The sequence below is a fragment of the Heloderma suspectum genome, chromosome 5 (assembly GCF_057233095.1).
Source record: "Heloderma suspectum isolate Gila_16-S chromosome 5, 16-S_ref, whole genome shotgun sequence".
Taxonomy (NCBI): Eukaryota; Metazoa; Chordata; class Lepidosauria; order Squamata; family Helodermatidae; genus Heloderma; species Heloderma suspectum.
This window is the reverse complement of record NC_139462.1, coordinates 161,434,628-161,450,451: the sequence shown is the minus strand read 5'-3', so window position 1 is coordinate 161,450,451 and position 15,824 is coordinate 161,434,628. Positions and strand designations below refer to the sequence as shown.

The 15,824-nt window shown below is 41.5% G+C and overlaps 2 protein-coding genes across 35 annotated transcripts in view; one reads left to right on the top strand and one right to left on the bottom strand.

The window, feature by feature from the left end:
• Positions 1-2,007, top strand: part of CTNNB1 (catenin beta 1) — a 35,701-nt gene extending 33,694 nt beyond the window's left edge. For all 29 annotated transcript variants that reach the window (XM_084858096.1, XM_084858085.1, XM_084858083.1 and 26 more), the window contains 3 exons: positions 122-182; positions 823-1,043; positions 1,256-2,007. In XM_084858096.1, coding sequence (XP_084714222.1) covers positions 122-182; positions 823-1,031 — 270 coding nt within the window. In that variant the 3' untranslated portion in view covers positions 1,032-1,043; positions 1,256-2,007. The remainder of the gene's footprint in view (positions 1-121; positions 183-822; positions 1,044-1,255) is intronic.
• Positions 2,008-3,985: 1,978 nt separating this feature from the next.
• Positions 3,986-15,824, bottom strand: part of ULK4 (unc-51 like kinase 4) — a 367,782-nt gene continuing 355,943 nt past the window's right edge. For 2 of the 6 annotated variants that reach the window (XR_014792296.1, XM_084858055.1), the window contains 2 exons: positions 8,594-8,682; positions 3,988-4,506 (listed from right to left, as the gene is read on the bottom strand). Coding sequence is in view for 3 of the 6 variants with exons in the window: in XM_084858055.1 (XP_084714181.1) it covers positions 4,425-4,506; positions 8,594-8,682 (171 nt within the window). In the remaining 3 variants the exon portion in view is untranslated. Of the gene's footprint in view, positions 4,507-8,593; positions 8,683-15,824 lie in introns of all 6 variants that reach the window. The other 4 variants (XR_014792295.1, XM_084858056.1, XR_014792297.1 and 1 more) reach the window with 4 other exon arrangements.

The window sequence follows — 15,824 nt, the reverse complement described above, 5'->3', positions numbered from 1 at the left end:
TTATATGCACTACGTGTACACTTTTCTGATTATATGACCCTTAGAACCAGTGTATAGAAATAGAGAAATGTGTTTTTGGAATAAATTGCCTCCCTCAGGTACTACTTTATATTCCCTACAGACTGCTGATCTAGGACTTGATATTGGTGCCCAGGGAGAACCTCTTGGCTATCGCCCCGATGGTATGTATGAGCTGTTCAGTTTACTTGTAGTAAACCAGATACAATAAAAATGCCTTTAAAAGAGAACTGTGAACAAACTAAACTTTAAGAGGGTAGCTCACATTGTGATTAACTTAATTACTTGCACTGGTCAGTGGAACAGTGATACTCAACATGTGCTGAACAGCCTCAGTGAGAGTAGCTCACCAAGGCATTATGGATTAATTGCCTGTATTCTAACACACGGGGAATGCCTCATGTGCCGTTTTCTTCAAAATGTGCTGGTTGTATAAATGTAGACAAGTTTGTTCTAAAGGCAGGTAAAAAGCAAGATATAAGCCTTTCTAATTGCATATTTGAAGTCTGCATTTCAGCTGCGTGCAGTGTAATAGTATTGATGTTTGGGGTTTTCAGCAGTATGCAGACTAATGGCTTGGCTGAAATTTGTTTCTGCTTCTGATAGTAGCATGCTTTATTAGCACAGCCACACAAATATGCTTAATGACTTGTTATTTTGTCCATATAAGTCCAAGCGAGAAAATGTGACTTCAGTGTGGTTGGATTGTGAAATCTCACACACTGATATTTGGAGCTTCTGGTGCTTCTAACATGTTAACATGCTTTTCCCCCTTCTCCTCTCTGCCACCCTTAACTTCCTTAGATCCTAGCTACCGTTCTTTCCACTCTGGAGGATACGGTCAGGATGCCTTGGGTATGGACCCAATGATGGAACATGAAATGGGTGGCCACCACCCTGGTGCTGACTACCCAGTTGATGGGCTGCCAGATCTAGGACATGCCCAGGACCTTATGGATGGGCTGCCTCCAGGTGACAGTAATCAGTTGGCCTGGTTCGATACTGACCTGTAAATCATCCTTTAGGTAAGAAGCTCCACCTACCAATCTGAGAACATGGCTGGCAGGGAGGGAACTGCTTTGGGTTGGTCATAGACAAAAACGTCAAACTTGCTGTGTCTGCATTCAAACTGACTCATGATGTGATCTGTGATAGTGATTAACTTAGGTGTGTCATGCTACAGCTATGATGCAATTCTAACATGAATAACACTTCTTTATTTTTTCCTCCTACACAGCTGTGTTGTCTGAATGATCTTGCATTGTGATTGGCCTGTAGAGTTGCTGAGAGGGCTCGAGGGGTGGGCTAGTATCTCAGAAAGTGCCTGACACACTAACCAAGCTGAGTTTCCTATGGGAACAACTGAAGTAAACTTTTTCTTCTGGTCCTTTTGGTCGAGGAGTAACAAATGGATTTCGGGAGTGACTCATGAAATGAAGAATGCACAAGAACGAATCACAAGATGGAATTTATCAAACCCTAGCCTTGCTTGTTTAAGACTTTTTTTAATTTTTAAATCTCTGTAATGGTACTGACCTTGCTTGCTTTCAAAGTAGTTTTCTTTTTTGCAGTAATTGTAGGGTTTTTAAGTCTCTGTGTTTAAGTTATAGTGAACATGCTACAGCAATTTCTGATTTTTAAGGATCGAGTAATGGTGTAGAGCACTAATTCATAATCACTCTAATCGTATTCTGAAAAGTGTAACATTGTGTAGCCTTTTTGTATAAAATTAGACAAATAGAAATGGTCCAATTAGTTTCCTTTTTAATATGCTTAAAATAAGCAGGTGGATCTATTTCATGTTTTTGATCAAAAACTTTATCTGGAGATGTCTGGGTAGGGGCCAGTAAAGAACTGTTGTATGGAACCTTGTATTGGACAGTTTACCAGTTGCCTTTTATCCAAAGTTATTGTAGCCTGCTGTGATACAGATGCTTCATGAGAACAGTTATACAAATGGTTCAGAATTAAAGTAAACTTTTAATTCATTTTCCTGTGTCAACTTATTTCAGCTACTCCTGTATAAATTCAGTTTGGTGAAATACAAAATGTAAAGCTGCAGTAGAGTGTTCATGTTGCCCTAATATTAGGGTGGGGCATAAACCTCATGCACAGTTGTCAGATAGCATTAAATGAGAACCTCAGCTTTGCAGTGCAATGTTATGCATGTCTACCCAGAAGTAAGTCCCACTGAGATCTGTGGGGCTTAGTTGCTAGTCAGTGTGCCTAGGATTGCGGCCTTTCATTTTATTTGATATTTCCTTTTTATAAATACAGCAAAGCAGCTTGTATAGATGATACGATTAAAAGTAGCAGTACAATTCTTAAATACAGTATTCTAGAAAGGCCCCACAGATTTAAGTGTTCATCCCTTGTCTAAAAGCAAATAGCGCTGAGCCCAAATGTTTACTGGCAAATAATTAATCTAGGCATACTAAAGTGATGGGAGCAGGATAACACTATGTAACCTAAACCACAGCTGGCACCAGTGAATTGCTTTCCATGAATCACTAGGGGAATACTTGGTTGACAAATGGAATGGGTGAAATCAGTGAGCGTGGTTTAGGAAGTATGCTCAAAACTGGAGCTTGAACTTGAGATCAGTGTAACCTTCCATTGTATAAAACTACTTACTAACAGAGCACCTGCAATCGACATTCCCTTGGGTATATATATCAAGTATTTCACGGTGACAGAAGCAAAAATGTTTCTTGTAGACTAATGAGTACCAAATGAGAAGGGATGAATGGTATGCATGATTGGATTGCTTGACTACTTTAGGATTAAAGCCTCAGGAGATACCAAATTGAATAGCTGTGTAGAGGAGGAAATAGGGGTTTAAACCTTGCCCCAAGACCATTTCCCAGATTGACGTCTTCCTGTTCTGCTGTTAGCCATGGTGTTTGTGATTTAAACTGGAAATAGCGCAGGGTTTAAATTACCATTCTCCCAATACTATGGTAAGCTCCAACTCTTCCCTTAGAGATCTAGTCATAGATCTTATGGATAATTTGACCCTCAAACTACCAGAATTGAATGGGAAAATCTGGCAAAATATCCTGTGCTAAGACACTACAGCACCATATGGTAGAATAGTAAGTTACAAATTTAACAAATTAATAGGGTTGTTATACTGCGTAGATATCCAAATGCTTAGGTAAGCTAGTGTATGCCTAATTGCTAGATAACCAGTTCAGTTATGAGCTTGCTTCATTTTCTTAATGGGTTTGTAGTCTTCCTGCTGTTGAAATGGAGAGAAATTGCAAGCCTGCTTAAACAGTCAGTAAAAAGTAAACATGCTCCCATTATCCAGTGGCACTGTGAAATAGTGATAGCCTGTTTACATGTTTCCCTTAGTTATGGGGTCTTGCTCTTAAGATTTTAGCCAATCTGAATATTAGCAGGATTCAACATAGAATACGGTCTCTAGATACCCTGAAAACAATTCCTCCCAACAAGGCCCTTGTTCCTTTATTGCTTCATAAAAACCATATGTAAGATTTATTTTTGAAAGGGTGAAAAATGCAGGGTGGGACCAGGCTTTTAAAACAACTCCTTCATTTTTTCTTTTGACACCACCCACTTTTTCACAAGTGAATTGCCAGGCTGCTCTACCCTTACACCTACACTATAGTATTGGGAAACCCAGGGCCATAACTCAGGTGGAATTGGTGCAACCGCTACCCATGCAGGACCTGAGTAGTGCCCACTCAGCCTGCATACAGCAAGAATAGTGGAGAAGAGGAGTGGGCTTTAAACAGCACTGCATCTCCCAGCCTAGTTTCCCCTCCCTCATTGCAGGGGAATGAGCTAGGGAGAATCTGCCCTTACTGGCTCGTGCAATTTCTCCCAAGTCTTGCCACACTCCCTTTTTCTTAGCCTTCTCTCTTACAGTTGTGTAGCCCATCTTTTCATCTCATGTTGTTGATACCCAAGCTTTTGTCATACTCTCCCCTCTGTCAGTCCCCCTCTACATACTGCCATCCCCTTTACCTGCTCCTCTGAATAGCTTTAGCTTGGTTCCCCTCTCCATGCTGACTTAAATTCATGGATGGGGAAAAGGCACTTTCTAATCACTTCATGTGTTCTGAGAGATTTAGCATTGAAAACAAATTATGGGGTGAAGCAACAGGTCAGCTGTACATATTCTGATTATTGTTGGGAGCAGACATTGTACTATGTTGAAAACAGGTTTTGCAGATTTAGGGAGTTAGGAATATAAACATTCATAGAATTGAGGCCTAGATATAACTTAGGTCAGCAGCATATTTCACTTACTCCTCAGAGCCTTGTCACAGAAATTTGGACATGAAACAAATGAAAGAACAGCAGTGAGAACATTAATTTTATTTAAAAATAGGATTTTAAATCTGAAAGCCAAAAGACAGTATAGTGGCTGCATGGTCTTAATTAAATGAGCCTTGATAGTGTTCAATTTTCTTGAGGATTTCAGAAGCCAAGGAAGCAATCACTATATCAGCATGGAAGCTAACAAAAGGGGAGAAAAATCAACAGTTAGCATGATATAACTAGAATAGTGGTGGGGAACCTGTGGCCTGATGCAGTGACAACACTGAGTTGTATACCATGGGCCCCTCCCATTAATGGAATGGTTTCCATCAGCAGATTCCTTTAAAAACTATGGTCCCCCAATCCACCAGAGCAGCTTTTGAGAACCAGAGAGGCTGCAGGGAGGAGGAGCGAAAAGTCACATTGCAGGAGGTTTCCCAGTGTGGTGGAGTGCAACCATTGACCCTAGAGGGGTTCTTACAAAGTTGCATGTGACAATTTTGAAGTATAATACAGTTGCAGTTAGACCAGGAAAACCCCATGGGTCTCTCTTGGAAGCTTTCTTCCAAGAGAATTGCGTTGGGGCAGGGGGGAGGTGATTCAAAGGAGACAGAAATTTTGGTTAAAGGGAAGGAGTTACCCTGGATAAAAGGAATGGGGTGAAAGAAGACTAGAGCTGCACAAAGAGGTCCAACAGGAAAGGTATAAAGGAGAACACACTACTTTTCCAATCGGGTTTTCAGTGAGGGGGATAATCTTGTCAATAGCTTTTTGCTGTACCTATCTCTGCTTCAGCAGTTCCACTTACATGTCATACCCTTTCGCTAAAGGCTGCTGCCAGAACTAAATGTAAGCATTCCATGACCTTGAAGCATTTCTACACAAGTGTAATGGATCCAGTATTCCATTACATTGAATGACAAATGGAAAGTTCATTACAAATTTGTGAAGGACTGGGAAATTTAGAGTATATATATTTAAATATAGTAGGGCAAACTTGTTTGTTTCACTTCAAATTGATGGCACATATTTGATACTGGCGTGTGTCCTAGTATTGCTTATAAAATCCACATGAATAATGAATTATGGGGGCTGAACATCCAGTGTTGCCAATAGCGTGGTTAATAACAACTCAGCACAGGAAGGCAGGCAAGTAGCCTTGATGCTGGGGGAAAAAACAAGGGGCATTGTCTTATCTTGGAATTGGAATTGTCGATCACAAGCTGAATATGAGCCAACCATGTGATGTGGCTGCAAAAAAGGAAAATGCTATTTTGGGCTGCATTAATAGAAGTATAGCTTCCAAATCATGTGAAGTACTAGTTCCTCTACTCAGCACTGGTTAGGCCTCATCTTGAATACTGTGTCCAGTTCTGGGCGCCACACTTTAAGAAGGATGCAGACAAGCTGGAGAGGCTTCAGAGGAGGGCAACAAAAATGATCAGGGGACTGGAAACAAAGCCCTACGAGGAGAGACTGAAGGAACTGGGTATGTTTAGCCTTGAGAAGACTGAGGGGAGATAGGATAGTGCTGTTCAAGGACTTGAAAGGTGGTCACAGGAAGGCTAGCATCTCTTCTCAATCATCCCAGAGTGCAAGACACAGAATAATGGGCTCAAGTGACAGGAAGCCAGATTCCGGCTGAACATCAGGAAAAACCTCCTGGCTATTAGAGCAATACGGCAATGGAACCAATGACCTAGGGAGGTGGTGGGCTCTCCCACACTGGAGGCAATCAAGATGAAGCTGGACAGCCACCTGTCAGGGATGCTTTGACTTAAGATTCCTGCATTGAGCAGGGGGTTGGTCTTGATGGTCTTATAGGACCCTTCCAACCCTACTATTCTATATAGTAGAATTCTATACTATACTATTCTACTATTCTAGCTTAGGGATCAAACTGAGAGTCTTGCCTGCTTTTTGGATGCTCAGTCTTGGAGCATGAACTGAATTCAAACTATATTTACAAACATTTAAAAAACTAAACACATTAACATGACGCTGTATACCAATAAAAATTGTTTGGGTCCATTTTAATTTAACATTGCGATAGAGTACAGAGGTCACTAAGATACTGGTAGGGTGTGGGTTCAATTGTAAAGGATTTCTTGGGGTAAGATATACATACATGCGTGTGTTGTCAGAATGAAAAGCCAGAAAGAGGCTTTGCTTGATAGAGGTTTGATAGGATCCTTATCAGAAGCCAGTGCACACAGGGATTCAAGGTTTTCTAATACTTGGCTACTTAGCTATAAGAGGGGCTAGAATCACTAATGGCCTCATGTGAGGAGATGTAGCCTTACATCCATCCAAAGACAGATCCAGCTAATTCAGTGGAGCCCAGAAGAGCAGCAATATGGGTAATGGTTGTGTGGACAGGAGCCACCTTCCACACATGGTTATCCCTTGCTGGATTGGGGCATATGTACCAGCACTGCATCAGCAATTTAAAAAAAAATGAGGGAAGAAGGTGAAAAGGCTGAGAACACTTGGGAGCTCCTCTCCTCCTCTGATACAGTAAGAAAGAATAAAGAGCCATGGAACAATGCTCAAGAGGCAAGAAAAAAAAAGGTCCACATACATGAGAATATGGAGGAAAAAAACAGACCATCCTCGTGCTAACTGCACATTCTTTAGCAATTTAAACAAATGTGGGTTTGAAAGGGTACAGCAAAAAGTTTTGTACACAAGATGTAGGTTAAGAGTCCTCATTGAGTTGAATGCCTTCAGTTTCTCACAAGTGAAAGTGTACCCTATCTTCTGGGTAAGAAAAACGGTTGGAAGGAAAAAGTATTATCAGGATAGACAATAAAACTCAGCCATCAAATAGGCAGCATCTCAGCAGAGGGAGTATTCCCCAAAATAAGTTGGCTGTTGTATATATAGTTTTATTGGCTGTTTCTATCTACATGGGAAAATGAGATTTTTTTCAAAGAACATCCAGTAATTTTTCTGTTGGTATTCATTATTACTAACTTCTATAGTACATGTTGTATGCAAAATGCCATGGAATCCTTACCTCAAACATCCTCGTAACATCTAGCTGAAGCCAGTTGATATTTATTTTAGGGATGAGGGACTAAAGCTCAAAATGGTGCCTTGCCCAAGCAGAGATGTATTTAATGAATGCACTAGATCTATATCCTCACCCACCCGAGGCAAAGACTCACAGTAGGAAACATGTTTAAAGACAGGTCAAAATTATAACAGATGTTTTAATAATTAGATGAATAATCTGGATTCTCATTTTTCAGATGGGAAACAGGCTGAGAGATTGTGACAATCCCAAAGACTGCTACTGAATCTGGTACAACTAAGATTTGAGCACATGTCCAATGCCAACGTGCAATTAACTGAGCCATAATGACTGTATTAGAAGAGCACACGGTCCAGTCTCATTTTTCAGCCACATAAGCCCTTCCCTTCGTAAATCAAGAGAGGTTAAGAATGAAAGAGAACAACAATGCTCCTGGTTTAAACTGTAAGACATATTAGACTGTAAAATATAGTGACCCATGTCAGAATTTTAATGTGAGCCATCCAACACACACTTAGCCTTCCAGATTATGCCTTGCGGCGTAATACTATGGCAATGACTCTCACAGAGTCAGGCTTACATGTCCTTGCACAAGGGCACAAATTAGCTCACTCGAGCAGGCACTAGAATTTGATTCCTTCCCCACTGTGGGCTCAGCAGCTGCCATGCCTTATACTGCATTAGCATTTGCCTGCTGTGGTGGAGTGGCATCAGGGCAGATGACTGCTCCCCTACACAGAATCGTGAAGCAGCGATGCAACTCTCTGAGTTCAGTTTTAGCTGCTCTGGCATATGCTGCTGTACTGCTCTAGCTAAAGCAGATGTATATGATTTGGGAGATAGTTGTGGACATCCCAGTCTTCAAATATTTACTTTTCATGAAAAATGCATATGTCCACTCTTTATCTAAAATGATTTAATGTCCTCTGCTACCATTACTTTCAGAGAAGACAAAGAGGGTCTTTCTCTGCTGGGCATGCAGGAACAGACTAGTATCCGGTTATGAGGTGAGATGTTGGAAAGGAAAGAAAGAGAAAAATGTGCCACATAGCTCTGACCTGCCACATCATGAGAGTAGCCAAGAGAGGGCTGGAGGAGCTAGAAAGCTTTGAATAAAAGGAGTTTTGATGATAGTATTGTGTAGGAGGTAACACAAGAAGCTTGTAGTGCATGAGGTGATTACATACAGATGAAAGAGGAGGAATGTGCACACAGCCTGGAAATTACAGGAAGCCTAAGGGAACTCACCTGGCACTTTGGGCCAATCTTTCTAGTGTGCGGACAAGAATTTCTCCATCATTCTTCAGGCTTTCAGAGTGCTTCTCATTTGAAGTTATCTATAATCACAAGAAGAGTTATCAAAGGTTTAGAAAGACACTCTTCTCTTTGGGGTGGGGGCGCAAGGTCAACTTCATCAAGTGGAGCTTCAGCATTAACAACCCAAACAGCTGATTATCCTGGCACAATTGGAGAATAACCCTTCCCTTCCCCATTATTCCACCCATCATAGAAGCCATGAAGCTGCGTCTTTGCAGATTTCCCACTCTGGCCACAATATAGCCAGCAAGGCCATTTGGAGGGGCACATACCACTAAACCTAACATCTTTGTATGTTTGGGGGAGGGGTTGTCTCGGTTCCATTCCAACATCTGGAACTCTGGCCCGAGATTAAGTTGTTTCTAGCAGCTTGGTTTCAGACTCTGTATCCTTTCCCACTGGTACACAAGAGAGACTGCCAATTATATCTCAAGTTTGGCTGTTAGAGTAAGTGGCTTTCTAGAGGAAATCTGGATTTGATGTACAAAAGCTGCTCTGCTTATTGAACAAGATTTATTTGTGTTCTTTATCCCTGTATTTGATAGTTCAGAGTCCGCTGGCTTCAACAACCTGGGTTTAATTTCAGTGCAACTAAAATGGCCAACAAAAATCCAATAGCAAATTAAATTTCAAGACATAATTCTTTTCTGTTTGATGGTGGGAAAATCAGTCATCATCACACTAGTTACACAAACTAATTGTAATGTTCATTTATAGAAACAGCTTGCTTAAAATCACTGCTGTTGGAAGATGTCTTACAAAATGCTGGACTACCACAATGCATCACTGTCAGATACTTAGCAGCATAATTATCTTCCCAGGCCATCAAAATGAATGAGTGATGTGCAAAAGCCCAGTGAACTGGGATTGGGGATGGCTGACCTTGTAAATCTTATGCATCTCGAGTCAGCATTATTAGAGAGGTGTAGTGATGTGAGTTATTATTTCCATGTTCTTGAGAAGTATAATAGTACATCCTGAGACAGAACTTCGCAACCTTCACTGCAATTACTGTGATGACATAAATGCCGGTCATTTGTCCCTTTAATAGCCCAGTGAAGCTTCCTGAAACTGTTGACCAAAAGTGATATGAACCAGAATCAAACTAGTAATGCAAAGGAACCTAAAAAGAATCTCTTCAGTTTGAACCATAATATGAAATGTGTAAAACATACACATGGAGCTCCTACACGCACACAGGTATCCTTCCACTCAGTGGCAACACAGCTGTGTTTGTCTTTACTGTGCACAATGCTCGCTCTTAATAGTCCACTTGAATGAGGAAGTAACGTGTGTGAGCGTGTGTGTGGATATGCAAGCTCCTGTGGATACAAGTAGCCTATGGGGCTGTTTTATGTTCTGCTTAGTTTTCAGATGAAAACATGTATTAATGTGTGCCTCAAGAAGTATTTTATTCATATATATTGTCTTACATTCTACATACCCTTGTAATATCATCTCACCAACTCAACTGAAAAGGATTCTAAGACATTCCTCCTACCTAGCCCAATTTATTACAATGAGTTAGAAGCACATGATGAATTCTTTACAGTTATAGCTGTTCCCTTAATTAAAATACTGCACTTAAATCTGGGTTTAGTGTCCATTCAATGCAATTTAGTAGGAATTTCTTTATGAAGCCAAAGAAATACAGCTTTCCTCTGATTAATACAATTAAACAAAGATGAGTAATAAAGAACACCATTGTGGAGGTGATACTGCATTTTAATAAGAAAACTTAACATACACTGAAACACAAAAATCCATCAACAGCATTTTGTTATTGTTCTAATAATCTATGAGGAGTTGGGAGGACTATTTATCTGCAATTTTGGTCTGATTTGATTCTCAGAACAAAATGATTAACAAACATTAGCCTATATTCTAGGTTAAAAAGGAAGAGGAGGGTCATGGTTTCTCCTCTGTGGTTTACATCTCTGCACTACTGAATTAGTTTCCCCATCCTGTAATTAGTCGTAACTTTCAATTTTCAATTGGAAGGACCTTTAAAATCAGTTAACCTAAAGAATGAATTATGTTTATCCTTTAGAATGGGATGATTTTCTCCTGCCCCACTGCAACTTCAATTAAGTTGGAAGTGTGCTTTCTGGTTAGGAAAACTTCATGCTATTTGCAACAAAAGACTAGATGCAAAACGGAAGCATTCTTCAAAGTAAAAGCTTATGGTTTTGCTTGGTCCAAATGCAACTGCAGCCCACTTTTACTTGCACTCTAGAGCAACTGTGTAATTGAATAACATGGCATGTAAAAATAGATAGATGTAATGACTCTTGGGGACAATTACTTTTCCACGGCCATTGAAGCCAGATGACACACAAAAATACAGATTTTTGTGTGCGGAAACAATGGAAGTGTTTATACATTTGTTAGATTCCATTTGTGAATTTGTCTCTAAATATGGAAGTCCTAAAAATGTGAGCTACTTTTTCTTTGAAGATTGAGGGCACTTTCCCAAGTGTTTTTAATTCTACATATCTTTATTATTATATCACATATATCATACAAGCCAAAATTTGGAGGTCCCCCCCCTTTTGTACTGTTAACAAGACCACACATGTGTATGGTGATCAGGTAGTAAGCTAGTCAGGTAGGTTAGAGGCTTTACTTTTCTATGGCAAATATGGATGATGGGCAAGTGATAATGGTCATCGTTTAAGTCTGTGCCTGTTGATGAGAACAGAAAACACTCACATTAAATCATTTTAATTGAACAGCTACATTTCCAAATATTATCACTGAAATTAAAAATGGCTATTTCCTATGTTACTTATCATGTCAACCATATTCATTTCAAATCTCCACTTAAATCCCCCCCAAACATCTGCCATTAAGGACATACATCTGTTCTGACCAGTGACCACATGTTTTCCAAATTAATTTACAGTAGAATCACACCTCTCAACCCTCAGGAGGAGCAATCACACCCAGCCAGAAGTATGTAGAAACTGATATACAATGAGAAAGATGACCATTTTCTTTGTCAAGCTTTATAGTTTCTCTTTGGATGTACACTGAACAAAAAAGGTGGCTTGTACACCTGAAATAGCTGAGGCACACAAAACAACTACATTAGGATACATTTCTTACTTCTGTAAATGAAAACAGCTGTCAGTTTAAGCTAAGGCACAATTCTGCTTCATGTTTTTAAAGTTAGGTTTCAGTCCCAGATCTCGCAAAGTAGTAATAAAGAGGTGTACCATGCAGCATGTCCAAAGTGCCTTGCACTGAATACCACAACCTGCCCCCTCCATACATCTGGCTGTCAGGGCCAAAGTGGGTGTTTAGTATCAGTGGACATAGCTTGGGGGCACGCTTGAGGCCCAGTGTGGCAGATCAACCTCCTCACCTTCTGGAAATACTTCCTATGTATTATCTTGAATGAAGAGACAAATATATAAGTGCGCTGTGTGTGTGCGGCAACAGCAAAGCAAGTTAAACAAGTTCAGCTGATGTTGTCAGTTGCTGACTTGTACAAACAGGCCTGGGCAATGATGATGGACCATTTAAATCAGAACCAAGTATGATAAAAGCCTGAGTATTTCAGGTGTTCTTTGGCATACATCATTATAGACATGTATTCTCAGACAGATTATGAAGATTTGTAACTTTCAGATCTCAACAAATACATGTTAGAACAAGCAGATATCCTCAGCAAGGAAAAAAAGAAAAGAACAAAAGCCTACACAACAGAGCTTACTTTTCAAATACTGAACTTATTTTCTTATTCATGGGAGGAGGTTCAAAGTCATTTACACTTGTAATTTGGCAAGGCAAGCACACCCCAAAAGCAACTCTTTCAATTTATCTGTGATTGCCATTTAACCTCAAAGTCTACTGTGTGTTCTCCATTTTGAATGGACCCTACCCAACAGAGATAAAAAAGAAACTCACTATACAATAAAGGCTTTGATATTTTCAGTGGAATATATAATCAAAGATTTGCAGTACACGTGATTGCACACGTTCTCAATTTACATAATATATATGCACAAACTCACAAGCATATGCACACACACGCACATACTGCACGAGAGAGTCATTGTGGTGTAGTGGTTAGAGTGTAGACTAGGACTGAAGAGACCCGAGTTCAAATTTTCATTCAGCCATGAGGCTCTTGGATGACCTTGGGCCAGTAACTAACTTTTCATCTAACCTATCTCACAGGGTTATTGTGAGGATAAAATGGGGGTTGGGGAGAGACAATCTTGTACATTGCCTGAAGCTCCTTGGAGGAAGGTTGGGGGTGGGGGAAGGAAGAAAGGAACATTTTTAGGAAGGAAGGCTTTACCTTTGGGAAGCTCCTCCTCTTGGTTGACAGACAGAATGACACCAAGGAGAGGGGCTTCCCCTCAGCTCTCAAGCCCAGCACCTGGAATAAAGCCCCTTAAACCAAGTAAGTGGAAGCTATATATAAGAAAAACCATTCAAATGCACTAACACTCACACTGGAGAAAAGGAAACATTAGGAGAAAGCACTGGATTCGGAATATCCAGGTTGGATGCTGATAATTGAGCCATCCAAAAAGAACATACCAGAGGCCACTGGCTTATACTTCTACCTCTGACTGTCAGGATCTCTCTCTCTCCCCCTTCCCTTTTTCTTTTCTTTTATTTTCTTTGAAATATGTCTGGTAAGACACCCCTATCCCTGAGCCCCTTGAGAATGAAAATTTACCCCAACTTCACATTTTCCTTTCTCCACCGGTTCCAGGGTGAGGCAGTCTATACTTTCGGGATGTGTGTGTGGAGACGGGGCGGGGAAGAGGCGGCTGTCTGCTGCAGGAGAGAAAAGACTGAGAGCAGCCCACTGCTCCCATATGCCTGCTCAGCCTCTCTGAGGCACAGGGGGAAAAGAAGGCCAGAGCAACCGCACTGTTGCTGGTAACATCCCAGAGGTCAAACATGAGAGGCCCCAGGAAACCCATTTGGATTATTGCTTACAGCACCTCCACTGTTCTCTTTGCATTTGTCCCTCTCATTACTGCTGCTGGATGTGGCTTCATGGCTGCTGCAAGCCAGTGGGTGCCAACTCTCCGTCCTTAGCCAAATGGAGGCTTGAGGCATGCTTGCTGGAGTGCAGGCAGCTGGGCAGCTCATGCCACAGCCCCAGACCTTAAGTGGTTCCTATTTCTCCCTCCTGAGCTTTCCCAGAGGGCTCGTGCTGTGAAGAAACTACTGCACAGGGCAACACAGTGCTCTTCTGTTGCTTTGCCTTGACTCCCAGCCAGAAGGTGTGTGCAGCAGAATAGCAATACTAGCCAGCCTCTTGATTCAGCGCCGGCTGCTTTTCTTCTCTGCCTAGGAGGCATGGGGAGCCAAGCCCAGAAAGCTGCACCAGGAGAGGAAGGTTGACCCTCCTCAGGACAGATCAACATGGAGCGATGGAAATGTCAGTCACAACTCAGCTAGCAGGAACAGAAATTAATCCCCAACCATGAGTGAGAAACAAACAAACAACCGGTGGATACAAATAGACACAGCTGGTTCTTTGAATGCAATTGGTTGTTGCATAGTTTCGGATCCAAACTTCTAAACTGATTGGTTTCTTTGGCAAGGGATAACTATAGGATTAACGCAGGGGTCCCCAACCTTTGTGGACCTGTGGGCACATTTGGGAATTTGAGAAACTGCTGTGGGCACCACCACAAAATGGCTCTCAAGAAGGATGTGGCTTGTCACTTAATGGCTTGGCTAGACAAGAAGTGGTGGGTGTGGGAGAGAAAAAGTGAGGCTAGAGGCTGGGAGGGAGGGGGAAATGGAAAGAGTTGCTTCCTGGCTCGCCCAGTCTTCTTGCATCCACACAGAACTTACTCCTTTGCTCGCTCTCCCCCCCCCACTCCTAGCCTCACTATTTCTCTCCCCAAACTTTTCCTCACTGTTTCTCTCCCTTCCCCATCCCTAGCCTTCTTCCTTCTCTCCCTTTCTAAACCCTAGCCTTGCTTCCCCTCCACTCACCCCTTTATCTGGCTGTTTCTCTCCACCCCCAGCCTCTAGCCTCACTATTTCCCACTTCTTTACCTCACTGTTTCTCCCCATGCCTAGCCTCTAGCCTTGCTCTTTCTCTCCTCTGTCCCCTTGTTTTGCCTTGTTTTCTCTTCCTGCCCGCTGAACAGCTGATCAGTGGCAGGTGCAGGAACAGGAAGGAGAATCTGGCACCCTACTGTTTTTCAATGTTTAATTTAAAAAGCCCATTTTTTTTTAAGGGGGCAGGGAGTGAGGAGCTTTGTGGATGCCATTGGAGGTGCTCATGGGCACCATGTTGGGGAACCCTGGATTAAAGTTAAACCATTCCATGTGCAAATGGGACTTTTTACTTTCCTCCAGAAATTAAAGGGTTACAGGAACCGCCATCTGAGCACACACAGAGTTTGGCTGCTTAGTTGTGCAGACCACACAGGTACAGAAAATACAAATTAACTTATAATCAACCTCAGCTTGAATTATGAAAAAAGTAAAGTTCAGTGATACATTTGTGAATTAGAAGACCTACTAGATTCAACTTATGAAGTAACTAATTTTGAATTTCAGAAGCATAGCTATTTAAAACAGAAAGTCAGGTTTCTTACCTGTAACTGGAGTTCTTCGCGTGATTATCTGTGCATTCACACATATAGGCTCTGCGCCTGCATGGAGCCTCCATTCAGGAACTTCTGTAGTTTAATAGCTTGGATAACCCAAGAAGCTAGCACTGGGAGGAGACAGGAAGACCTTTCTTGGATCCCCCATAACAGACAAACAAACGCTGGGATCGATGAAATGATTCTGTCCTAGCTTTGTAGAACACCAAAGCCCTGCAAACATCCAAGGTGTACAGCGTCTTTTCAATCACTGTCAAGTATGAGGTGAAAAAGGCAGGAAGAACAATAACCTGTCCCAAATGAAAACTCAAAACCACCTTAGGCAGGAAAGCAATGTCAGGGCAAAGTACAACTTTGTCCCTATGAAAGCATGAGTATAGATCATCCACTCGAAGGCACATACCTATCCAGAGCATCCTGCTGATACGATGGCTACTAAAAACTTTACTTTAAACAAAAGAAGATGAAAATCAGTTGTAGTGAGTGGCTCAAATGGTTTTTTGGTAAGCGCATGCAACACTACAGACATGCTCTATGTTGGTACCGGAGGTTTGATGGATCAG